The sequence below is a fragment of the Ictalurus punctatus genome, chromosome 15 (assembly GCF_001660625.3).
Source record: "Ictalurus punctatus breed USDA103 chromosome 15, Coco_2.0, whole genome shotgun sequence".
Lineage (NCBI taxonomy): Eukaryota > Metazoa > Chordata > Actinopteri > Siluriformes > Ictaluridae > Ictalurus > Ictalurus punctatus.
In genome coordinates, this window is record NC_030430.2 from 16707133 (window position 1) to 16733594 (window position 26462).

Sequence of the window (26462 nt, forward strand, 5' to 3'; positions counted from 1 at the left end):
CTTCTTTGTATCTGTTCTCACGGTCTTTGACCCCTATGTGTGAGGCTTTTACATGGAGAACACTGAGATATGAAGACCTTAATACTTGGCTTGGACCATTTTGTTAACCATGCCAGCACCCAAAGGCCAGAAACATTTATTCAGTCTAGTTGTGTTATTTCAAAGTCAGCCTCTGGGCATGTTAGGGCCTGAAAAGGTCATGGATGAAAAATCTTTATGGACAATCTTTATGGGCCTCAATGCACACACACAATTTCTGCATACAAAAATGCTTTACAATTTGTTTTTCTAAGCTGCTATTCAAAAAAAAAAATATATATATATATATACATATGCAAAAAGTACTAATATGGATGACATAAAAAGTACACATGTGGGTGACAATGTGTTTGATTTATATTCATCAAAAAATGTTTAGAGAATATTATTTTATAAGGTTCTGTAATGCTGGGGCTGATATTTAATTGGGAGGAAAATGTTTGATGTCTCATGCAGAAGTACATCATAAATATATGCCACACCAAAGCAATATGAAAAGCTATGAGCAAGAGGTCAGATAAACTAGGCAGAAAGATAGAGAGACAAGAGGAAATAGAGCAGAAGAATATGGAGCTGACATAAAGGAATCTAGGATAATTCAGCCTCAAGATGAGTGAGGGCCGAAAACCAGCAGACTACAAGATATGGGGTCGTTGCCATGGAAACCTTTGCCCAGAGAGATCACCGACCCTTCTGTCCCCTAATGTGAGCACAGTACAGATTGTAGGTCACATATGCCACCAGCAACCCAATCAGGTCTAATCTGTCTTGACTTGTGGGTCATGGATTGCACCAAGAAAGTGGTCTTTTCTGGCATGTAACACAGATTAATTAATGTACAACATGTTTCTATTTATTTTATTTATATTTTGCTTTTGTAATAATATAACTATGATAATACAGATGGTTCATAACAGAATTAAATGATTCTTAGAATTAATCATTAAATTATTAGACTTGTTCAGAGACAGACTGCTCTTTTCCCATGTGTGTGTGTGTGTGTGTGTGTGTGTGTGTGTGTGTGTGTGTGTGTGTGTGTGTGTGTGTGTGTGTGTGTGTGTGTGTGTGTGTGTGTGTGTGTGTGCTGTGTCACTGGTGTGCTCACAGGTCAGCCCTGGAGACTGGAGAGGTGGACTGACTGGACGTCAGCACAGCTCTTATACTCAGGTGCTCCTGGGAACAACAACCTCCAGTGTTGAATCATGTCATGGCAGGGGGGTGGTGCTGAGCAGTCTACTTTAATAAGTAACCATCAGAGCAGATAAATGTTTGTTTATGCTTTTATATAGGCTGCCAACAGGGGGCAGGGGCCCAAGGAATAATTTAAGTCAACAAAACTATCTTGAGTAGAGGCAAATACACTATATATATATATATATATATATATATATATATATATATATATATATATATATATATATATATATATATATATATATGCTGGGCTGTGAAAAAGTATTTGATTTCTTCTGCTTTTTGTTTATATCTCATACTAAATTGTTTCTGAAATCGAAACAAAATCTAACACAGAACAAAGGCAACCAGAATAAACACAAAATACAGTTTTTAAATGATAATGTTATTTATTGAAGCAAAAACGTTATCCATTATCATCCGAGCCTGTGTGAAAATGTATTTTTATATAATATTTTTTATATATTTAAAATGAAATTTCAGAAATGACGAGGAAGAAGGTGATTGAAATACATCAGTCTGGGAAGGTTATAAAGTTATTTCAAAGGCTCTGGGACTCCGAAGGACCTCAGTGAGAGCCATTATCTCCAAATGGAAAAACTCAGCACAGTAGGGAACCTTCACAGAAGTGGCCAACCTTCCAAAATTCCTCCAAGAACTCAGCATCTACTCATCTAATAAGTCACCAAAGAGCTAAGGACAACATCAAAGGAACTACAGGACTCTCTTGCATCAATAAAGGTCACTGTTCATGACTCCACTATCAGAAAGACACTGGGCAAAAATGCCATTCGTGGAAGAGTGGCAAGGTGAAAACCACTGATAACCCAGAAGAACATTTAAGCTCATCTGAATTTTGTGAAAACACACCTTGATGATCCTTAAATCTTTTGGGAGAATGTTCTATGGACTGATGAGTTGAAAGTGAAACTGTTTGGAAGACAGGGGTCCCGTTACATCTGGCGTAAACCAAACACCGTATCCCACAAAAATAACATCATACCTACGGTCAAGTATGGTGGTGGAAATGTGATGGTGTGGGGATGCTTTGCTGCTTCAGGGCCTGGGAAACTTGTAAATATAATCTATAATCATATTATGTTTTGTATGTTTATAAAATAATGAGAAATAGTGAAAAATAATCAGCTCTTATCCCCTTATAACAAAAAAAATGCATTTGACACTGATTTCTATATGAAATTAATAAATAATAAAGCTTCATGGAATATATAGAAGAAAAAGAGAATAACTTGGTGAAAAGTGCAGCACTGATTTCTCAATTTAAAACTTTATTATTTGGAAGGCAAAATGACAAAAAAATAGTGCCAGAAATGCGTTCATTAATGCACTTTGTTTAAAAGGCAGCTAGAAAAATCATTTTGTGTTGTTTCTATTAACATGTGGGTTTCCAAACTGAAACTTCAAAATCTGTGAGATTAAACATGCTATTTTGAAGTTTTTAAAGAACCCGGACTGTGGATTAAGCCACTAATTAGAAAAGGCTCAGGAGTGTCTGTCCTTATGCTTGAAAATTCATAACAATTCAAACGTCACATCAGCATCACTTGTTGCTATTGGTAGGTTGAATCACAGTAACTTTCAAGTCTTTCTCATGTAGATCTGAAAGGCTGAACTTCCCACCTCATAAACATTTATTTGCTGAGGAGAAACCCACTTGACATCCAACTCTACCTGCCTCCTACAGGCCTTTGATATTAACACACTGTGAGATGTGGCTTGTCTTCTATTGCTGCTGATGTAAATTGGAAAAATTGACCTTGCACAAAGAGGTGACATGGGGTTGCACTGGCTGACATTTCCAGGCCGTGGCATAGTTTTCTGTTAAGACTGCTGAGATGCCTGGAGGACATGCAGCTATTTCATGAGTAATTTAATATGTGGAGCTGGACATACCTCTGTGTGAATAACACCCTGGAAATAGCAATTGATATGGAAGAATGCACAGCACCCCTAGAGTCTTAAAGGTGGGCCAGGGTCATCAGCACAAATAAGGGATAGAGACAAAAACAAATCATAGAGTCACTAAAAATGAGAAAGATAACTATGACAAGTATGTATTAGTGCCCCCTTCATCCATTTGGAAATGGCAAACTCTGATGCTCACCTCATTCATCACACATGGGTACAACAAAGGAATCAGTGCTCTAAGGATATAAAAATGGGAAATTTTGGTCAAAGCATTCTTTTAATTATAACAGCCACAGATGGTACAAGGCTAACACTGTCTATGCTTGAACATGTGCTTTGCTGAGCGTTGGCCTTCCATGTCCTTTCAATACATTACACCTATTTGTGTTCAGTATAACATTTTAAACCCAGTGCGGTTGAATTCTCAAAACTGATTGGTCAGAAGGTGTTGATTACTTTTCTATAAAAACCAGGCTCTGGGACAGTGACTTGTATGGCAGGCACTCCATAAAGAATAAATAAATGGATTTAAAAACGCGTTATTTAACAAAGAAAGGTAACATCCAGTAAATTTTCTACAGTGCAAAAGTCTTCAGGATAAAAAAAAAGTGCTTTATGGTTTCTCAGTAACATGGCGGGCACTTCTTCTATTATTAACATCAAGAGAGAAAATAAAAGAGGGGCTATGAAATGACTGTTTATAGCCGCTATAACAAGTGTAGACATTCTGCAACATTAAATGTAACTGTAAACAGTTAAAAAAAAAAAGTATGACGTATTATTCACTGATAAAAAAAAAAGGCAATTCTTGCCAAATTGCTGTGGTATAAGAGAAATAAAACACATTAGGACATGTTGCTATAGGAAAATAGTCAACTTTGGCCACATCACACAACCCCAGTGTAGATTATTTTCCTATAGCAACATATCCCATCGTGTTTCATTCCTTACATAACAAAAGCTGTAACATGTGTTTTGCTATGTACAGAAGGTATAATGCTGAGCTTTGGCCTTCTATTTCTTTTCAATACTTTATACTTATTTGGGTTAAACTACTTAAATGTTATTTAAGCAAATATAAATGTATTGATTACCATTTTGTTGCCTGACATTGTAAGGCACTCCTTGTGTTTCATGCTGCATCTATAAAAGCTTCAGCATTAGGAGCTTCACAAGGCTTGTATTTTAAGTTTAAAGGAGGAAAGTATGCAGAAGTCTGCTGCCCTCTTGTGCTGTTTGCTGTATTATCATATGAATGCGTAGTGATCACAAACGTACACAGATATCCATGAAATAAAGCATACCACTTGGAAACAGGGCAGTAGTGCATGAGATTATGTAATGAAACTATAATTAAACAAAATTACATAACACAAATGTAATGACCTAATTCTTCTAATAGAGAGTGATTTTTCAAGCATAGTTAGTCAGGAAATTAATGTTAGGGCTTCCAGAGGAACTCCCTACTGTGCAAAAACACACACTAAAAATTAAATAAAAGAACAAGCTGCCATTATTCCACCTCTTCAAATCCACTGTGCATCTTTGTCATATCCAAGCTGCCATCTGTTAAAGATGACAGCTTTATAATAGTGTTGTGTTCAGAGAACAGGAGGTACATGTATACATTTAAACTTACATACGTAGGTGACTAGTGAATAATGTGTAGGATGAATACATATTGTATTTCATATTTGACACTTTTAATGCTTCATTGTAGGTAGGGGAAGTTACAGAAAAGGGGAACAGATCTACCTGAAAGAACAGTTGTTGCTGGGGGGGGCGCTCCGAGAGTGTTTGGAGGGCTCAAATGAACTAGGTGTGAAAACACCCTAAGCGTGCACATGAGCATTTAGGCTTGCGTCTTTGGCATGATAGTTAAACAGGAAAGTAAAACTTTTCAAAATAACTTGACAGCTTTCCAGCTTGCTCACAGCGCTCTGCTTTGCTCTGCTCGTGACCATATAAACACATGCTCAGCTCATTGCTCAGGGACAGAGAAAAAAGAGTTATCATATTCACATATGGGGAAAAAGCACCACGATGTGCCATGTTAGTCAGTATCTTTGTAGCTTTTCCACTAAACACCGCCCTCACACTAAATCATACCATTCCACCTGCTACATACATATATGTGAGAACCAAATGCTCCAGTTCATGCTTTTTCCACCTTTTGCAAAAATTATAGTAGCCTCAGTAAAATCTGGTATGGTCTTAAAAGCCACCTTATGGCAATTAATGCAATAAGTAAAAACGCAAAAAAAAAAAAAACCCCTATAGAATTGCAACACATTAGACTTTTTAGAGCAGAATTCTGAATAAATAAATAAACAAATAAATAAATAAATACCAGGGCTCATGGGCTCGTATCAATGCAGGGCTTAGCAGTGCTAAAATACCCATTGTCTTTCAAAAAAATATATCCATATAAGGTTTCATTTTTGGCATCCACATCAGATTCATTTATTCATTTTCATTAACCGCTTTATTCTGATCAAGGTCATGGTGGAGCAGGAGCCTATTCTGGGAACACTAGGCGAGTATTACACTCTAAATTGAACCATCAAATTATTTGTTGTTAACAAATATTTTGAGGAAGATTACTTTGGATTTTTGTGGAACCAAGCACTGCAGCACCTCCAATGGTCATAAGAACGTGTTAGGAGGAAGTGAGGTTGTGGCTCATTTTGTTCTAGCCCAGAATGAAAGTTCCCCTAGATTTGATCAACATTTGGGCTGATATTTTTCAGCCCACTTCTCTGAAATATCTGTAACACATTGAATCCAGTAGAGCATTACCAATCTGAAAAATTTAACTCACAAATTTTTGTGAATAAATCCTGTTCATAATATAAGAGAGTACATGATATAAGAGAATTCCCTTCAAATACTTAATTGAATTTTTTTTTGTGCACACAAAGCATTTGTATTGTTTCATAAAATTGGGATTAAACCACTGGATTCACATGGGTTATTTTTTACAATGCCTTCATGAACTTTTTGGAGCTTGAAATTTTTGGTTCCATGGACTGTAAATGGAGGGACAGAAATATTCCATTAAAAAAACTTTCATTCAAAAATGTCTTCATTTGTGTTCCGAAGATGAACAAAAGTATTATGGGTTTTTAACAACATGAGGGTGAGTAATTGATGACAGAATTAAAATTTTTGGGTGAACGATCCCTTTAACAAGAAATCATTGGTCATAAAATTTGTAAAAACGTACCACCATTTGCTCATTTACTTTTGCTGCACTGAACTGTTTGGGGAAAAGCTAGAAACAGGGAAATTCACTTATTGTATAGTCTTTTACACTTTTACACAATTTTACACAAACAAAATGTTTGTAAAATTCAAACTAACACATGTCTGGGTGTACAAATTAAAAAATACATATTTTTTAAATAAAGAAATAAATATTTTTAAATAAAAAGCTTTCTGCAAGTTTACCCACAAGACTTTTAAAGAAACATTTAAAGAAATCAAAGGGAAAAATCTATCCCATACTAAATTACTTTATCTATTTGTTTAATTTTTGCTATAATTTCCTGACCAATGATTTATTATTAGGACCATTAAAAGCTTCATATTTTGCCAATTTGGGGCCCATTTTTGTCAGTGCCTGTCTTGTTACACTGTTCAGCTAAGATTCAAAAGACCAATTTAACTTGTAAAATGCAGCTTGTATTAAACAGATATTTTATACATAAGCCATGCAGGAATAAAATCGAATGGGCAGAATCCATTTTTATAAAGGAGTTCCTTATGAGTGAAAAGTGTGTGTACTTAGACAAGGATATCTCCAGATTATGACGTGGAGTGGATAGTGTGAAGACAGACAAAGGTTGGGATTACATGACTGATGAGCAGACGGTAGCCACGGTTCATTCCTGTCTGGTAGCTGAAGTCTACTTGTCATTTGAAAATTTCTGACTGGAGCAACAGCATAGAAAGGAGATCCTGAGTAGTACCGCATCATGAGGTTGAATCTCTGGCGTTGAGTGCCTTAGCAAAGCATACTTTGAGGTAAGGTACACAGATTATCAGATGATATTAACAAAATAAAGTATCAATGAGTTTGGAAACTATTAAATTTAACAGTATCATTCACTGAAAAATCACACGATAAAATTTGCTGTCATGACAAGATATTGCTAACTATAATCTTGATCTCCTTAACTTTTCACACCTGCTGTACCAGTGGAGACTAATCCAACCTTCAATATGAAGCTGAAGTGGACTAATCTAGGCATCATCTTCTTCTTCATCCTCTCTCTCATCATGACTGGCTGTTTTATATGGCAGTACAGGCTTCCCAAGGCCAAACTAGGTAAGAATTACAGAATAGCATTTGGAAAAAGCTCTTTTCAATACATTTAATGCCTGGAAGTCCATTTGAATGTTTGGCTTTCTGATCACCTTATGCTTAACTGATTGTTTGTAAGGGGGGAAGCCAGAGGATTACACAGAGCTTGACATAGAGGCTCACAGATTGCTTCAGACTGTAAAGCCTATATTCACTTGGGGGGAGGGGCTGTCAAAGGAACTGAAACACTCTATAATGAATGAGTACATTACCCTAATGCACCCAATTTCACATTCATTTCACTGCATTAAATTCAACTGCAAATGCATATGAATATTTTATGATAATAGCCCAGGGTGACTAATGTGACCGAAAGTCCAGTTTGCATTTCAGTGCTAGATATCATTTTAGAATAACTGTCATTTTCTGTAATCTTAACCAATAGAATAAAAGTATGGTCTGTAATCCATAAATTTAAGGATTAAATCATGACATGGCATGCTGTTATAGGAAACTGACCAATGATAAGGTGGTACGAGGGTCATTACCACCCTGAAAAATAGTGATTATTTTCCTATAACTGCACATCCATAAGTTAAAAAAAAGAAAAGAAAGATCATTATACCACACCACAGCATTGTCAGACAACAATATATATATATTTTTATATTAATTAAGGATCGTCCTACTTTTTAAACATTTGTAGTTACATTTAATAGTAAACAGGACAGAAAATGGACTAACTGATAGAAAGCACTGACACAGGGGACTCCTTCCATAAATTATATATTACGGTTATATATTATGGCGACTTCTTCCACAAATGTTATTCAGTGTAAATGTTTCTTTACAGAAAGCTTCACAGCATTAAGGATTAGATGGTTTTCTTTGTTAAAAGATGTTTAAATGGTTTAATTAGCTGTAGATATTATGGAACATCCACCATAAAAGTCTCTGTGAATGAGTTGATACTATAGAAACGATAATGTAATATAACAATTACATTAATTTAAATGTATTTGTAAATTTGTCCTTACATCATATAGTTCTTGTTTTACCTATCAACATTGCAGAAGTATAGCATGACTTGGTCCTGAATTTTTTCACTGTTTTAGTGGCTGAAATTAAAGTCCAAGAGGTGAAAGAAGATAAATTGTGCCCACGTTTCCCAGAGCCTGTGCCACTGAAGCATCCCATACCTGCCCTAATGGATGCACTAGAAAAGGTTGGTCCAGCTATAAAAAAAGAAGTCATAATGTATGACCTGGATCAATAATATGCTTCACTGTACTTTGTCATAGTGTGTCATGTGTGATCTATTTTGTTTATTTAACCCCAATACAATATCATTAATATAATAGGACACCATAGCTGCACTTTGTAGGCATACAATTACAACCTGTAGTTCATTAGTATTCACAAACCAACCTTCCTTTTCCACATCCACCATAGGACCACTGCAGGTTATCAGCTTGTGCTCATGTTTGTGCTTTGCTTCATAGTCTTCTGATTCTTACCTATTTAAATGTCATCTCATAAATTACTTATTAGGTTCAAGATCATACCCTTTAAATCAGGAATGTAGGATATAAGTTATCTGATTTAGGATCCATGTACAAAGCCATTTTAATACAAAATCCATAAATACAAAAACAAAATTACAGCCAGTAACCAGGCTGTAGTCAGGACACAGGAAATGACAGGGCAAACCAAAAAAGAAAGGTTCAAACAGCATAAATGATCTGGAGAATAACAAGGCTCAGAAATTACACAGCTGTAATGTTTGGCAAGACTTCTCAAAGGATTCATGTTCTTTGCGTGTTTATATACTAGTTCAATGGATCTAGTATACAAACATGAAAAGTGAAGTCTGGGGATACCCACGGGTCCATGATTTTTAAAATGTTATTATATTGTTGGAAATCACATCTCACCATTATCAAATTGTTGTAATTATGACATTTTATTTTTTAATTATGAGTTCTTATAGTTCTGTTTGACTGACCACTTGAATATAATGGGTTTAATCAAAATCTCACTAACTCAAAAACAAGTAGACTTGTTAATACTGAAGCCTGGACATGCTGTGTTCTGTTGGTGGAAAGTCCAGGATTAGAAATACAGAAACACTGCTCTGCATCATACCAGCGCCACATACACTACCATATAACTGTCACTGATGAGCTGAGAATAACTAAATAACTAAATAATCTGGTCAGTGGTGGTCCTATGATCAGCTGATTTTTTGTCCAGGAAGAACTCCTAGAAAAGAACTTCCTGCTGTGGAAGCAACAGTGGAAAGGAAGTTGGTTCAGAGCCACTCAGGAGTGGCCCGACACCATGCACCCCTTCAAAAAAAAATTTGAGGAGGGGGCTACCAACCCAACTAAAACCATCCCCCACCCTCCTTGCCCCACTTCGGACATCGCTCTCATCCTTTCTCTGCTGTGGACGTTGCTGTACCTCCTTGCTCCTCCGAGGACATCCCCTAGCCCCTCAGCCCTGCAAAGGGCATTTCTCTGTCTCCCTGCTCCACCTTAGATGTTGCTATGCCACCCGGCTTTTCTTTGGACCACGCTCCACCTCCCTGTTCTGCTGAGGACATCGCTCTGCCTCCCTACTCCACTGAGGAGGTTACTCTGCTTTTCTGCTCCACTGAGGACATCGCTCCTCTCCCTTGTTTTGCAGTGTGCCCCCTCTGGCTCCACCTTGGGCTTCACGGTGGCCGTTGCTCTACATTTGTGCTCTGCCTTGGATGTTGCGCCCCCCCCTTGGGTGAGCAGATTGCTCCACATTGGTGCCTGGTTAGGGGTATCATGTCTCCTGTCAGCTCTGCAGTGGGTGGTGCTCCTAAGAACCCTGATCAGCTGGGGGATGTCTTGTCTTGCACTCAAGAACCCCCTCTTGAAGTGGCTCATAAATGGGGGGGGGGGGGGGGATTTCTGTCATGGTTATGCCAAAATTGGCATTGAATTACATTACCGATCAGCCTCAACACATCACATGACTATGTCGCATGTTCCACTGATCTCTCACACCTGCTCATGTTAATAAGCACCCCATATAAGTTCTAGTTTTTCTGTGCCTTTTTGTCAAGCTTCTGTTGCTGTTGGTGTCTGTTACTTTGCCCTCCGTAGTCTTAGTCTGTATGTTTTGTTGTTTCGTGTGTTGCTGTTTTTACACTGTGCACAATCCCAGACAGTAGCAATACAGTCAAAATCTGGATTGGTGATCCTACGATTGGGGTGCCATTTGTGTCTCACTGCTATTACATTTACCAAGGTGCATGCAAAGTAAAATTAAAATACATTTTAAATATATATAAAATGTCCTTCATAAAAGCATATGTGGAAATTTACTTAAAACAATAATAAAAACCTCTACAACACTTACAAAAAAGCATTTTTGCCACCCAAGCCACTACAGCTATACTTCACATTGAAATCTAATTATTAAAGTACTTCAAAAAATCTTTTTCTTTTCATTAATGTGTAAATCCATTTAACAGCTCATGCTTGAAACATCCTTTTCTATTAGTCCATTATAGCATATGAAAAATGTACATTTTAGTTCCCACAACATTCACACAACCATATTACCTGAACACAACCACTTCTATGAAATATATGGAACATTCCACAAATCTCATACCGTACAAAAAGTTAATCATCATTTCAATTTCCTGTAGATCATGGGAAGAAAATTCTTTTCTATATTTTTTCAGTGATACTGACTGACAGGGTCACTTTGACAGTGCAAAGATGTTACCCAAATTAAAGATTTAACGTAAATAATAATTATTATTATTATTGTTATTATTATTATTATTATTATTATTATGTATTTATTATTATGTATTTATTTATTTATTTTTGTTTATTTATTTATATAATTATCATTATATAATATAGTAATAAACCATATTTTAAGTAAATTATTGGAATGTCCTTAATGTGTTCATGTCATTAGTATGGATGCAAGTTAGCCACATTTTGTCTATTTGATAATTTTATGTTAAGTAACCCTGTTACTTTTAACCCTGTTACTCATATAAGAGCAAGCTGCAGTGACAAGAAAGAAATCTTTTCTTTTTTTTTTAAATAAAAAAAAAGATATTATTACCTGAGATGGTTTAACATAAATAAATATAACATATTTAAATATTTTTTAAATAGTTAAATGCACCTTTTACTATTAGGTTCAATGTTAAAAAAAATTAGATCAAATGTTTGTAAGTGTTACATAAATAGCAGCCCAATCATATAATCACCCATACTGTATATCTACATAGTGCTATTAAGTAAATTTGATTAAATGGCCAAAAATTGTAGATACAAGTAAGGTGTACCTAATAATCTGTCAGTTGGGTGAATGACTGTAACAGGAAAACGTTTTTAGGTGGATTCTCTATTGAGGACCAGCATTGATGTAACAGCACTGCCAACAATTTCATGCATTGTCATCTATAATGACTCTGTGCTGTGGAATGGGAACTTTGGCAGAAGAAATGGGAGTGACCCAAAATCTTCACCACCAAACGAATACACAGTCTATAGGTAAGGAAATGACAGACTACAGTCTCTCTTTATATACAGTGGCTTTGCATATTTGTATGTCTCTTGCTGTTCATCTCATACATACGTATCTACGTATATCCAAGATAATGACCTATCACATGTAGCCAACCCAGTGACTTTTGAAATACCATTATCTCTAGAATATACATAATATTCAGCATATCTCATTGAGATTGTAGATTATGGTTATAGAAAAATCCCACTAATTCCCTTTTTTTTCTTTTTTTTTTTTTAACACCAGAATTGCCACTTTATCTAAGATCTTCCCTACTCTTATGTTATATAAGTTGTGGGAGGATGGTAAAGTGAACTCTTTGGATGACAATCTAGAGAAGTATGTAAAGAACTTCACCATAAAGAACCCTCTGGGAAATGGGGCAGCATTTAAAAGAAATGGGAAAACACAATTCCATTCCTCTATCACTCTCAGAAGGATGGCCAGTCAGCTATCAGGTACTCAGATCTAGATATGGAAGGCCAGATCACTGTCATGTTTACTTCTAGTTTTTGTCTTAACCTATGTAATTTAGATTGATAATTAACTGATTTGTTGAACTGGGCATGTTAGTTGAAAATAAGTATAAAGTACAAAATATAAAATATAAAGTATTTTAAGAATAAAGTGGATAAGTCTACAAAGAAGGAGATTGAGTATCTATGTATTATAATAAGTATTATATAAGTATTATATACTTGCACTGATCATAAAACTTCAGTCAGAATTTGCACTAAACACAAAATATTTTGTGACCTTGTTGACATTATTCAAGTGTGTAATTACTTACTGTAATTATAAATATGCTGAGTCTAGCATTTGGTAAATTGGTAAATACCTTGGTTGCTGTAATACACAATTTGACCTGTGAATGCAATTCAGAACATTGATCAGCGCAGACTGGTTCAGCCTGTGAGTCAGCATTGAACTTACATTATCCTTAAATGACTATTTGATAAGAGTATTTTGAACTGTTGCCAGGAAATAATGGAATAAAGACACTCCAGACTAGATGCAGCATGCTGTTTGTATTAATTTCCAGCTTTATCTACATAATTTTTTAAAATTATTGCTCATTCAGTAATAGTAATAATTAGATCATTTTGTCAATCTATTGTCAATCTGATTATTGTCTAACAAAATGTAATATTATTGACTGCAGGATTACCCAGGCGACTTAGAGGGACCAGTCTACTCTGGAATGGCCAGACTCATGAGGCAATTGATTTACTGCAAGATGATATCCTTGTGGCAGACCCTGGAACAAAGTAAGATAACTAATTGTAAGATAACTAATTGTATGTATGCTTTGAGCCCCAAATCTGGGGACAATATGTACTGCACATTTTTTTGTGCTTTAACACAGCTCATGAAGGGCTCAATATCAGCTTTAAAAGCATTTGCTCATTATCTGGTAGGATGATTCTGCCATGTGCAAGCACAAACTAAATGAAACACAAAGATGTGTGATGTGCAAGTGTCCCAGGTCTTGAATTGGTAGGCATTTGTTTATATTTTAATGCAGACATTTGTTGATCTAATAAGTAAAATTGCCTTGCTTCAGCTGCCTAACAAATATATCTGGGCACAAGAGACATAATGACTAGTGAATTTGTAAATAAATGCTAGATAAATGCCAGAATAGGTTATATTAACTAGATCAAGTGCCTGAGATTAGATTAAGGATGATGCAAAATCCCTTAGGACATCAATCTCCAGGGGCAAGGTTGAACAGCCATGTAAAAGACTTTCCCAGACAAGTATTCTTCCCTCTCTCTGTCCCCAGATGCCACTACAGTAATCTGGCCTTCTCCCTGTTGGCCCACATCATGGCAGACAAGGTGACAGGAACAGATTACGAGAGCTGGGTATCCAAAAATATCCTCCAACCATTAGGCATGGAGGACACTAGCTTTGAAATCACAGCAAAAATTAAGAGAGAGATGGCAGTGGGGGTTTACCCAAGTGGCCAGCGCACGCCTCTCTATGACCTTGGTTGGTACCGACCCTCGGGACAGATGTACTCCACTACGGCGGACATGGCCAAACTGATGATGGTTCTCCTGGGGGCATATAACCATCGAGTCCTCCAGGAGGACACGTTGAAAACCATGCTGACACCAATTTTCCACTGTGACACCAGCTACTTCTCAAGCCAAACAGGCACTCCTTGGGAAGTGTACAAACAACTGGAATATGAGATTATCCGTAAAGATGGAGATCTGGATGGGTATTCGGCTGTGCTCTCACTTGTGCCACACCTTAAGCTGGGGTTGGTCATTCTGATGGCTGGGACTAAGCCTGCTAATGAAGATCTTGTAACCAAATCCTACAGTTATCTCATCCCTGCTATGGAGCAGGCTTTCAGAGATGCACCTCATGTCCTCATACCTCCTCCTGATCCAGCACCCTATATGGGCCTCTTCACCTACAGTAACATGACCTTCTATGAAATCAAAGCAGGCTCAGATGGCATATTGTCAATGCAGCAGTTTGGGCCACCTGTGGATGAAATGGTTCCTTTGGATTATAGCGCTTGGAGGCTGAGTTATTTAGAGGAGCGGGTGTTCAAGGTGGTGTTTGAGAAGGAGTATCCATGTCAGCTGAGGATCAGGAACACTTCTGTTGCAATGGAGTCTCAGGATAGGCAGCTGTTTAACTTTTACATATTCAATGAGAATGGCCTTGCACCTGGATTTGATGTACCAGGCCTGAACATTTACAATGTGATGCGAATATCACGCAGACCAATTTTCAACTGAGGTGATACTCAAAAAAAGAAACTAATAATAAATAATTTCTATTCTTTTCTTAATTGGGAAGTGGATTTTTTTTGTTGTTTTTTTTTGTGCAAACTAACTTGGTACATGAGTGAATGAATATTATGTAAGGAAGAAAACTTTGGGGGGCTCCCATTGGTGGAACACAAAAGCGTTTGCCCATTATCGGAACGTTGCAAGTTTGGTTACTGACAGTGCTACAGCCACCTATGGCGTCCAAGGGAGCAAAATTGGTCATGCACACTCAATGGAAGGGATGGTATGTTCTATCCCCCTTGTCAATCAGAGTAATAGCAACCAGTAATGGCTGTCTCTGAGTTCATGACTGGGAGACCTCAGTCAGTCCGGATCGGAAGCTGCATCTCCAGCACTACCACACTGTGCGCTCAGTCCACTTCTGTTCACTCTGCTGACTCACGACTGTGCAGCAATGCACAGCTCCAATCACTTCATCAAGTTTGCCAATGACATGACTGTGGTGGGTCTCATCAGCAATAATGACAAGTCAGAATAAAGAGAGGAGGTGCAGCAGCTAATGGAGAGCCAACAACCTGTCTCTGAGCATGGACAAAACAAAAGAGATGGTTGTTGACTTGAAGAGAGCATGGGGCTCTGAACATCGAACTCTCCATTAAACACTGACTGCTCCTCCGTGGAGATCATCAAGAGCACCAAATTCCTTGGTGTTCATCTGGTGAAGAACCGCACCTGGTCCCTCAACACCAGCTCCATAACCAAGAAAGCCCAGCGGCATCTCTACTTTCTGAGAAGGGTTGCACAACAATGTCATTCTTAAAAGTGGGTCGCACTTTTGTTTACTTATGTTTACATTCACAGCATTTTTATTATATCATTATTCTTTTGTTATATCGGACACTTCCACACTAGAACTGCGTACTGGTCGGCACTACACTGTCACTTACTGTGCCTATTGTCCTGTTTTAATAGTTACTGTACTGTCTTGTGTGGTTTGTACATGTTTGCACGTGCACTTTATGTAGAAATGTGTAGGTTTTATTTAGTTCTAGGTCATCTCATGTGGTTAGTGTGTTGTTTTATGTGGCACCATGGTCTTGGAGGAATGTTGTTACATTTCACTGTGTACTGTACTGGCTGTATTTGGTTGAAATGACAATAAAGCCACTAGACTTGACTTGACGTGACTTGATGTATGTGGAAGAGGGCAGTTGGCACTTCCCTCCAAGTGTGACCTGTGATATGAGCATGAGCTACTGTTCAAAGAGGTGAGTGGCTGGCATTACTTGTCTCAGAGGACATCCTGATTGATAGCTGGCATGTGACAGGGGATGGGCTGGTGGCCTACTGTAGTGGTGAGGGTGTTGGTTTACAGAGCTCAAAGACCCATCAAATCCCTGGATTTGAACCCGTGCTGGCCTCTGGCACTGATGATTGTATGCTAGTGGGTGGGAACAGGCAAATGTGTAAATTATTATAAACCTATGCTTTGTGTTACAGGTGGCACTAAGGTGCTGTTATAAAATTAATCCGCTCCTTCTGACCAATCAGAATCGAGGATTCAACAGCACATAATTAAAAGAATTTTATACTGAATGTCTGTATTGTAAGATGAATTCTAAGTGTCTTAATGATATTGCTGTACAAGCTGGACTGGCATGACATGACTGAAATTTTCCATTCTGTAACAAAGTTTAGGTTGGAAATTGTTCAAGAATTCACCCTTAAAACTGTTAATTTTTTTCCCCCCATATATAAGACTAATATATTTTATTTATTTTATATTGTATATAATTTATAATTTAAATTATAAATTATCTTTATAAATTATAAATGATTACACAGTCTGCTCACTACTGAAAAACTACACACATTTGAAAAACTATACTTTCATACAGGTATTGTTAATTCGTGACAAATTACAAACTAAACATACATTTTTATTTGTTTAAGTTCAGTTATGTGCAAAGGTTTCTGCCCCTTCCTTTTTTAATGAAGAAATCAACAAAGAGATTTAATGCAAGTTTTACAAGTGTTCCCTCATTATAATTTACAGTGTCACAAGTGGTTAAGTGCTTCACTAGCTGTGTGAAAAGTCAGCGTTGTCTGCTTTAGGTCTTGTGATTGCTGTATTCTTGATCTCATTAACTGCTGACCTTTGTCAGTCATGGTAAACAATCTTTCCAGCCTTACAAAAAACTTTAGAGACAGAGGGTTTGTAGATGTCAAAAAGTAATCAAACTTTATTGAAACAATAAAGTGAGACAGTCTGCAGAAAGTCTGAATTATACACAAAACATGTCTTTTTATACTTTTCTGAAGCAGTAAAATTATCCCTAGGCTGGGCATTCGCCTTTTCTTTCTAGAAACGAACCTATCTCCATTGCCTTAATTAATTATTCATATCCATATCATAACTTACATTTGTGGCATATGCATTGTCAGTTGTATTTTCTTAAATGTTTTATCGGGACAGGGGTTTTACTTTGTCCCATAATTCACCCATATACCTTAATTATTTTCTGGCTATAGTCCCAGCCTGGTACCCTTCCTCCTGGAAGTCTTATCTGTTATTTTGACACAGGTTTGCAAGCTTAAAGGGCTTTGTTTGGATACACAGTTCTGGTGAATGTCTAATTGCTAATTTATTGCCATAGAGTAAGGCTGCTTTAGACAAACACAAGGTTCTTCTAACTCAATTTACAAACTTAGAATGTAATCCGATTAAAAAGTGTTTTATGGTTTTATATTATGCTTCTAAAAAGAAACACCTGCTGTGCAGTAAAACATATCAAAATAGTAGTTACACAGATTATGCTTTGTCAATATATTCTATAACAGCAACAAGCTTAGAGTTTGAGCCTGCTTGAATTTTCCATGCCTTAACAAATTCAAATAAATGAACTTTGTTTTGTAGCTCTACTATGCAATGGAGGTGCATTCTTCATGTTTACACTGACATAAAGGGGTGCGCTCTTTCGCTCTCATTTCTATGCATGCTCCATATATTTTGATAGCCAGATATTTGGTTGCAATTATTTTCTTTAATTACAAATAGTGTAGGAATCACCATGTGCAAACTCAAGTCTCACTGAAAGGGGGAGAAAAAAACCCTTCAGGAACTGATGCTTTGCAAGAGTCCTGAATGAAATAACTAAAGTGTAGTGTTGAAACAGCATGTCCTGTGGGAACCCAGTGAAATGCACCATAAAAAATTCATATTCATTCATACTGCATTAACAAAAATAAATCATTAATCAGAATCAGAATGATCATTAACATTCTGCCACCATCATTAGCCTATTTTAAGCTTTAATGTGCAACGCTAATACTCTGCTGATAGAAAACCAAATTATTTATCAAGGTTATCAGAGTTTACATTAGTTATCTTTGTTATTAAAGAACAAGTAAACATCAGGGTGAAACAGGGAATTACACATGAAGACACACACAAGTATCATACCTGTAGCATGTGTACAGCAGGGTCTGGGGGAAAACTCAAATCTTTCTCAGCAGTATCTATACTTACATGAAAGTATATTATGTGCTTACAACCTACTGACGAGCACGGACTGCAAACTGTCCATGACCAAGACATCCAGAAAATCATTGGTAATAAGAATAAAAATAAGATTAAGAATAATACAGATGAGCACACAGATTTTCACACTTTGAATACAAAATGAAGAAGAGAATAATAATAATAATAATAATAATAATAATAATAATAATAATAATAATAGAAGGAGTAAGCGGTAGAAGATGGATGGATGGATGGATAATAATAATAATGTACATCATAACAAGACTAAGAATGATAAAAAGAAAAAAGTATAAATTTCATTTCCAACAAAATTTGGAAATACATCAAACAACACCAAACGATCAATATGGAAGTAATAGGAATAAAATTTATGAAATAAAAATGTACATAACTATAAAAGTGTGACTATGAAATTTGACCATAAATAATACCTGGTTTATAAAAAAAATAATCTGCAAATCAAATGTACATCTAGCTACACCAGAGTAAATGTATATAATTTTTTTTTAAAAAAGGTTCTTCTACACAAATGCTTTAGAAAAAAATCATGTGTCCATGTTTTCTCACTGAAATTTCTTGAAATACAGCTGTGCTGAATTGTTTGTCTTTGTACTGTTACGCAGAACAATAAAATGAGGTTTTCATCTCCATGCCAATCAAGCTGCAGTTTATTAACCAACATAAACACAGGGTGGAGATGATAAAGTGCTCGAATGGTCTTTGAAGTTATGTTTTAAAAGGAAAGGCACGGAGTACAGAAAGTTCAGAAGACAGTACATATAGCCCAGAGCTCAGCTGAAGATGAAGGTCTTGCCAGTCGTTCTACTGATTTTGGCCATTGGCCTAATCTCAGATGCTGTGATTGTTCATGTAAGTGTATTAACCTTTATATGTATTATTCTGCAGATGCTCTTAACAAGTGAGACAGAATCCAGTGCAGCCATAAAGCTGAGCAGTTGAAGGGTCAGGATCTCATTTAATGGCAGAACAGTTGCGCTGTGGCAGGGATTTGAACTCAAAATACTATGGTGACTGAGCTAGCACTGTTAAATTACTATCCTCAAATGGTAATTTACCATTTCACAGATAATACAATATAGAATTAATAATAGATAATAGTAGAATAATAAATGTACTAACTCACAGAGCATGAGAATGTGCTTGCAAGAAAAATGATAGAAATAACAGTGCCTAACAATATAAAAGCAAGTTGTTTTAAGCTATTTAAGTAGAATTTCTTTATGTTTGGCAGATATATTACACTCTTATGAAAAGAAATATAAATCTAGTTTCAGAATATTTCCTTATTAGAGGCGGTTTCAAACGTACACATTGCACAACAAAATGGCAAATATTATGGACCTATATATGTGGTGCCTGACTCCAGTGTCTGTAATACTGTATTTAAATTACAGCATGTGTTCATTTTACCATGTTTAGCAAAACAGTGTTAATTTTAAACATATTTTGCAATTTGGTGACAGAGTGCTCTTGTTATACCAGTAGAATCGACTCTTTCATTTAATTTTTATTCAGGAAGGAGAATTTTCTTTCTCACTTGAATCAGTGAAAAAGCTTTGGGACATCCTGGCTAATGGAGAGTCGACTAAACCAACGAATCGCTTAAGTGTGTTCAGCTCTGTGAAAGTGTGTGAAAACCCACTCCTTCCTAAGGAATTTCAGCCTCTGTGCCAAAGCAAAAATGCACAAGTTCATTTCTCCAGACTTGGTAAGCAATGCACAATAGAATATGATAGAATAGGAGACATTTAAAATACAAAAAAACTAGTTGCAAAAATATAGGTATATATATATATACTCACTGGCCACTTTAATAGGAACACCTGTATACCTGGTCATTTATGGATTAATCCAATCAGCCAATCATGAGAATGGTCAGACTGTTTTAAGCTGACAGAAAAGCTATGGTGATGCACATAACCCAGTTTTTACAACTTTGGTAAGCAGAAAAGCATCTCAGAATGCAAACTACATCAATTCTTGAGGCAGATGGGCTTTAACAACAGAAGACTACATTTGGTAGGAATCCAAATGGGCACAGACCAGAGTGGGAAAAGACCAGGCAGTGTTTTTCCAATCTTCATCTGTCCAGTTTCTGTCTTTTTATTTATTTTTTATTTTCAGCACCATCCTAAATAAATTCTACTTTTGTTTGTGAAAATCTCAGGGGATCAGCAATTTCTGAAACACTCAAACCAGCCTGTCTGGCACCAACAACCGTACCATGATCAAAGTCACTAAGTTCACATTTTGTCCCCATTCTGATGTTTGGTGAAAACATTAACTGAAACTCTTCACTTGTATCTGTATGATTTTATGCATTGTGTTGCTGCTACATGAGTGGCTGACTGGATACTGAATTGCATGAATGAGCGGTTATACAGGTGTTCCTATTAAAGTGGCTGGTGAGTATATATGATAAATCACAGGGTGGAGGAGTGTGATGTGAAGGAGCGATAGTTATGTTGAAAGCCAATGAAAGTTGATTTGATGTTTATAGTAGATTGGAGTACTTACCGATAATGTTTCTATCCTCTGAAATTACTAGTGTGTACTGAAAAGACATTTCTTTTTTGTTTCCTGCAGCACTTCTCTCCAGGAATAGCGATGTATGTGAGCTCTGTTCATTTGCGGCTTGCACTGGTTGCTGAACATGACTCAGTACAATACTGGTTCTTCATGATTGAAGATTTCTCTATCTCTCACTCTTTTATTAGTTTGACAAATTCATAATGCATACCTGTATGTAATCTGTCTTTGTGTTGTAATCATTTTTTATGTACAATCACCATTTAAAAGAAGCTTCAAATTCATCTCTATTAAAACTCTGTTACGATAGCTTTAAGAACTAACTCTTTGTGGTAGAATTTATATATTAATTGTTTCCTGTTTTCTATATGTATTATACTATAAGCATTTATTCTGATTTGATACCAACACTTGTAATCCCATAATATAGTACAATCCCAAAATGAAATTAAATATAATAAATAAATCTCACTGATGGTCATTGATCATTGGTATTCTATGTCAGAGCATTTGAAAATGTGGGAATATAAGTGTGAAACGTTTAGATACAACATGCTGTTCTTTGTCAAAAAATAGTGCATTAGTGTGAAAAGACAAATCCAACATCTTGATCATGAAATAAACATTTCAGCACAGATTGAATATATGTTAAAGAGCCTAGCACTTACGATCCTTCACTACCTAAATACTTTCGATGAATCTGAAATTAAAGTGATGGTAATTAGGAAAAATAAGATCCTGTATATTACAGGCCCTGCCTTGCATAAGTATCACCCCCAATCCCTTTACCCTTTCCACATTTTCTACTGTTACAATCTGGAACTAAAATGGACTTAATTTAGATTATACATCACAAATCTACACAAATTAGCCCATAATATTGTAGTGGGTAAGTCTATATGTCTAATAATAAATATAGTCTAATAATATAACAAAGAAGATGCAGGACTGTTGAGCAATTAGAATCCTGTATTAGACTCGAATGGGACAACCTTCCTCTCCCACAACTCCAGCAACTGGTCTCCTTAGTTCCCAGACGTATACGGGCTGTTGTTAAAAGAAGACAGGATGCTACACAGTGGTAACATGGCCCTGTTCCAACTTTTTTTTAGATGTGTTACTGCCATCAAATTTAAAAATTACCTTATTATTCCCTTAAAATGGTACATTTCCTCAGTTTATGTTCTATTGTGATTAAAATATGGGTTTATGAGATTTGCAAATATTAAATTCCTTTGGCTCCCATCCACAATCTGTCTAAACATACATAAATAAATTAAACTGTACACAATTCCCTATACAGTTTTTAAAAAATTGTGCTCAGTTACCAAAAATGTCAGTTTGCGTAGGTTTTTCAGTTCATGCACTGTAGGGTTAAATATTAAAAATCTGAAACACTTCACAGTTGGCTTTGTGATTGTAAGTCATTCTCTTTAAATTATGGTATAATTTGTGTATGAGCCCTCTCGGTAGTGAAATACATGGCAACTTTTGTATATGATTTCATAATTCATTTTATTAAATATAAAAAATCTAAAAGGTATGAGTTATAGATGAATACTTTACAGTTGGTTTTATGACTGTAAGTCATTCCCTTGCTATTAAAGTTAGAAACGTGTATACCAGTGTCGTATGTAACTTTAGGGATGGTCCCTTAATTTGCGAATATCGAACGTCCAACGTCAATCCAACTTTATGCCAGTCTTGTACGAAATGAAGTGTGTGTGATGCTGAAAGGAAACTGGGTAACTTACCGATACTGTCAGACAGTCCGCTCACTGTGGTCTCAGGCTCGTCCTACTGGAGCTGCGACACTTCGTCTCTCCTAAAGCTCATCACTGTTAAGGTGCAAGTGGTGCAGGGATGATGGTAGAGGTGGCTCGGTGCAGGGAGGCAGGGATGATCGTATATTTCACATTTTGCAGTGCAGAAAATGTTTTTAGACTAAAATCCATAGAGTGTATATGTATATGTGTATATATATATATATATATATATATATATATATATATATATATATATATATATATATATATATATATATAAAATTCATTAAAGTGCAAAATATATACTTACAATTATGATTGATATATAGATAAAGATAGATAGAGTTAGATATTTGTACATTTGTATTATACATTTTTTCTCTTCTCCTTGTTTTTATGCAAATGTTTTTGTTGGTGTTTTTTATGCACTCATTTGTTATCAATATAATCCAATGTGTTTATGGAATGTGATTGTGTTATCATAACTTGTTCAACTAAAAAAAAAAAAAAAGAAGGTTGAACATGCTGAGCCCAACTTTATTTTGGTACTAAATCAGGGAGTGAAGTTGATCCTGAACCATATATTGAGAGGAATTCGTTTAAAACTAGCTTTTTAAATCCTTTTTAATATTTTCACACCACCGTCACTTAAAGTACATTGTAATTAGCAATGCTTAAATAAAATGATAATAAACTTTGTTGTGCAGAGTGACGAGTTTCACCATCAGCAGCCGTCATAAACAGGAAGTACTATATCCATGATCTAGAAGCAGTTAGTTTCTGTCTGTCTCAGTGCAATATGATATAATATAATATAATATAATATGAAACCACATATACTGAGAGTCTTTTTTCTGTGTGTAACATTGTCATGTCCATGTTGTTGTTTTAATTTTATACAAATTGCCCTCGAAAAAAGACAGGATCTCTGAGGAATCTGGGTTTTGTTTCAGATCAGAGTTCCCCTTTCCCAAAGCCATTTATTTCAACAATACTTCACCCTCTCCTCTTCCTCTATCCTTTTATCCTTCTCTTCTCCATCACATCCTTCTGCATTATTGAAGCAGACGGCCATTTGTGAAGCTGCTGACTGATTCATTCCTGTTTCTTTTACATTTTTATGCTTTTTCTTTTAGCCCTCATTAATGGATTTGGTGGTTACTTTTCTGCAAAGTGACTTACTTAAAAAAATCCAAGCTGAAGCAGAGCTCAAACTCAACTATTAGATATCAGAGAATGTGATTATGTAAGAAACAAATCTCACTTTTATAAGAATATAATCAAAGATGAGGTGGTGTGATGGCACATCCCAAAGTGTTTTATTCTCCTTATAGCGTTAGACTGTAACGTTACAAACATAAATGTTCTTGGAACATTTCTCACACTACAATCACACAAAAGGTTAGTGAAAATGTCCCTAATAATGTTGCAACAATATTGTATAAATGTTTGTAAATGAGACACCCAGGAATCTCGACAGATCAAAAACACTTCTTGGACATTATAAATAGATTTCTTGGAGATTAAATTTTCTTGGACCATGCTAATAATCATCATAGAGTATGAAATGAAGACTGGCTTTTTATATGTTTAGTGTGATGATCTCATGGCCCTTGGTGATGGTCATGCTATATGACCTGCAGGACAGGAAGTTCCAACCCAGAGAGCCAAAGACAGGAGAAAAGGAGGAGCATATAGACATGATGCTGGAGAACAGCCTTTTCAGGTTTAAGCAAAAAAGTATTCAAAAATGTGTTACGTTTTTTTATTTATTTGTAGCTTTCCCCCCCAAATACCGTGTGTGTGTGTGTGTGTGTGTGTAAAATAGAGAATGGTGTCATCTCATCCTTCTCAGTCTGATAAAGAGGACCAGCAGCTTAACACAATGTCTGTAGTCATACTTTACTTTTAAGGTTTGTTTTAAGTGTAATCTTTTCTTTTAACTGCTCTTACATATGTACATGGATTTGAAACATAAAGATGGAAATGCATATAACAGTGTGCTTGGTATATAATATTAATATAGTGCATGCACTGGTGAGTTATTTATATCAACATCTGCACTCGGTATGTCTGTACTGTGTGGGTCTGTGTGTTTACTCTGAACTTGGACCACAGCTTGTGCCCTTCGTCTCGATTTAACAATTTAAATTCATTCGTGATCACGAGAAAACTTTTGTTATGTCGAGATCATGAGAAAACAACAGAAAAAAAGCAATACTGCATGGCCCTTAGGGCTTCCGTATCTATGGACCCACGGAAAACCCAGAGTAAACATTATTTGAGTTAATCAGCAAAGAGTTTCTTAAGCAAGGCCTTTAACCTTCTCTGTCCTACATCATGGCTGACCCCTGCGCTCTGACCCCGCCTTCCTAACAATCTGGGATATGCGAAGAAAACTATTCTTCCACTGTGCCGTAAGTAATTTGACAAATAAAGGCCTCTTGTGATATTTTACAACTCTAACCTCTCATTAGAAACATGAGCTGCAACGTTTAATAAGTCACGCAAGGTGTCAGTGTAACATCATGAAACAATTGAGAGACGCGCTTCAGTTAGAAACTACGTTCGAAACAACACACCACCGCTCTAAATATATTGTTAAACCTCCTGGTAAGTGACTGGTGTAGTATTCTGATATGCTAAGTATGATAGTGTGCGGTTTTGGAGTGCAGCCTATACCTGTTTTAATCGCCACTGACGCTCGTTTAAATTCCATCGACCGAAAGTTGCCGGAAATCTCCGATGTAAGCCGAACCGTCAGTCCTGTAGGACTGCTGGAGGCGGCCACATCGCCATGTTGAACGAAGTCATCCTACTCAGTAGAGCGCTACTCGTCAAATAGCAGTTCTAAAGATCAGGTACTGTTAATTTAAGAAAGGGCACGTCGTCGAGATCGCCCTGGCAAGTAGAGACGAACTGGATCCTCGGACACCCCGAGCGGGGAGGGGGAACAACCCCCCTACCTTCAGCAATGAAGACAAACCCCAATAAGCGCTAGCGAGCTAACGTTAGCTTGCTACTGTATCAATAAGCTAGCTAGACTGTTAGCTAGCTAGCTAGCTAGCTAGCTAAAGCTTTCTGTCTGAGCTAGCTTTTCCGCCACCGGCAACTTGCTCGTTTAGGGCCTGCTGCTGGCGCAACTTGCTGGCAAGCTACATTTTATACGCGCTATTTTTAAGCTGCCGGTCTACATAACTAGCTTTTTTTTTGTAAATAGTCGCCTTTGAGTTTTGTTTTGTTTTTGTTTTTTTGCAATGAGTTTGTCGCAGAAAGCGGTGCCGAAGTCAGCCGCTCCTGCCGGACCTGGACCCGGGCCGGCCAACTCCTCTCAGCTGCGGACTCCGCTAGCCACAGTGCCGCTTCCGGGGCCGCCGCTCGCCCAGCAGCCTCCTCCGGTACCACCAACGCAGTATCCTTCACTGAAAACATATCACTGTCACTTGTAGCTAAATAATTCTCCTGTTTGCTTGCTGTGGCTTTGTTGGTCTTTTTGTTTGTGTGGTGCCGGGTGTACGAGTAACATGATTGGGTCGTTGTTGTCAGTTTGACCACAGAAAATATCTCTAGATATGTTGTCTACTTCGTATTAACTGTTAACAAAAAAATATTAAGTAACTCTTTTATTTAATGAATTACTGTGTCAGTTGGCCCAATACAAAACCTGTCAACACAAAGCTAACAACAAACTAGCTATCGGTTATGCTAGGTGTATTGTTAGCTAACTAAGGGGCGAAGCTGTGTGTTATGTTGTGTTTTTAGCATTTACTCTGATATTGTGATTGCTTGCTTCGGGTGTTATCATG

The 26462-nt window shown here is 36.6% G+C and overlaps 3 protein-coding genes across 9 annotated transcripts in view; all 3 read left to right on the forward strand.

The window, feature by feature from the left end:
- The first annotated feature begins 7386 nt into the window (after positions 1–7386).
- On the forward strand, positions 7387–14802 carry lactbl1a (lactamase, beta-like 1a). The gene is made up of 6 exons (XM_053686498.1): positions 7387–7492; positions 8584–8693; positions 11867–12024; positions 12287–12498; positions 13203–13308; positions 13827–14802. Exons 1-6 carry the CDS (start codon positions 7387–7389, stop codon positions 14800–14802), a joined length of 1668 nt encoding a protein of 555 aa, XP_053542473.1.
- Positions 14803–19070: 4268 nt separating this feature from the next.
- Positions 19071–21376, forward strand: LOC108275963 (guanylin). Its single transcript, XM_017487152.3, has 3 exons — positions 19071–19210; positions 19877–20069; positions 20948–21376. Exons 1-3 carry the CDS (start codon positions 19142–19144, stop codon positions 21010–21012), a joined length of 327 nt encoding a protein of 108 aa, XP_017342641.1. The 5' UTR covers positions 19071–19141; the 3' UTR covers positions 21013–21376.
- Positions 21377–25413: 4037 nt separating this feature from the next.
- The window catches only part of eif4g3b (eukaryotic translation initiation factor 4 gamma, 3b), a 46775-nt gene continuing 45726 nt past the window's right edge, over positions 25414–26462 (forward strand). For 6 of the 7 annotated variants that reach the window (XM_017487135.3, XM_053686105.1, XM_017487138.3 and 3 more), the window contains exon 1: positions 25416–26068. In XM_017487135.3, the coding sequence (XP_017342624.1) occupies positions 25914–26068 (155 nt within the window). In that variant the 5' untranslated portion in view covers positions 25416–25913. Of the gene's footprint in view, positions 26069–26462 lie in introns of all 7 variants that reach the window. The other variant, XM_053686108.1, reaches the window with a different exon arrangement.

Coding starts and splice junctions, on each gene's coding strand:
- lactbl1a (XM_053686498.1), top strand. CDS start 7,387: ATGAAGCTGAAGTGGACTAATCTAGGCATCATCTTCTTCTTCATCCTC. Junction 7,493..8,583: donor GCTTCCCAAGGCCAAACTAG/GTAAGAATTACA, acceptor TCACTGTTTTAG/TGGCTGAAATTAAAGTCCAA. Junction 12,025..12,286: donor AACGAATACACAGTCTATAG/GTAAGGAAATGA, acceptor TTTTAACACCAG/AATTGCCACTTTATCTAAGA.
- LOC108275963 (XM_017487152.3), top strand. CDS start 19,142: ATGAAGGTCTTGCCAGTCGTTCTACTGATTTTGGCCATTGGCCTAATC. Junction 19,211..19,876: donor CAGATGCTGTGATTGTTCAT/GTAAGTGTATTA, acceptor ATTTTTATTCAG/GAAGGAGAATTTTCTTTCTC. Junction 20,070..20,947: donor AGTTCATTTCTCCAGACTTG/GTAAGCAATGCA, acceptor TGTTTCCTGCAG/CACTTCTCTCCAGGAATAGC.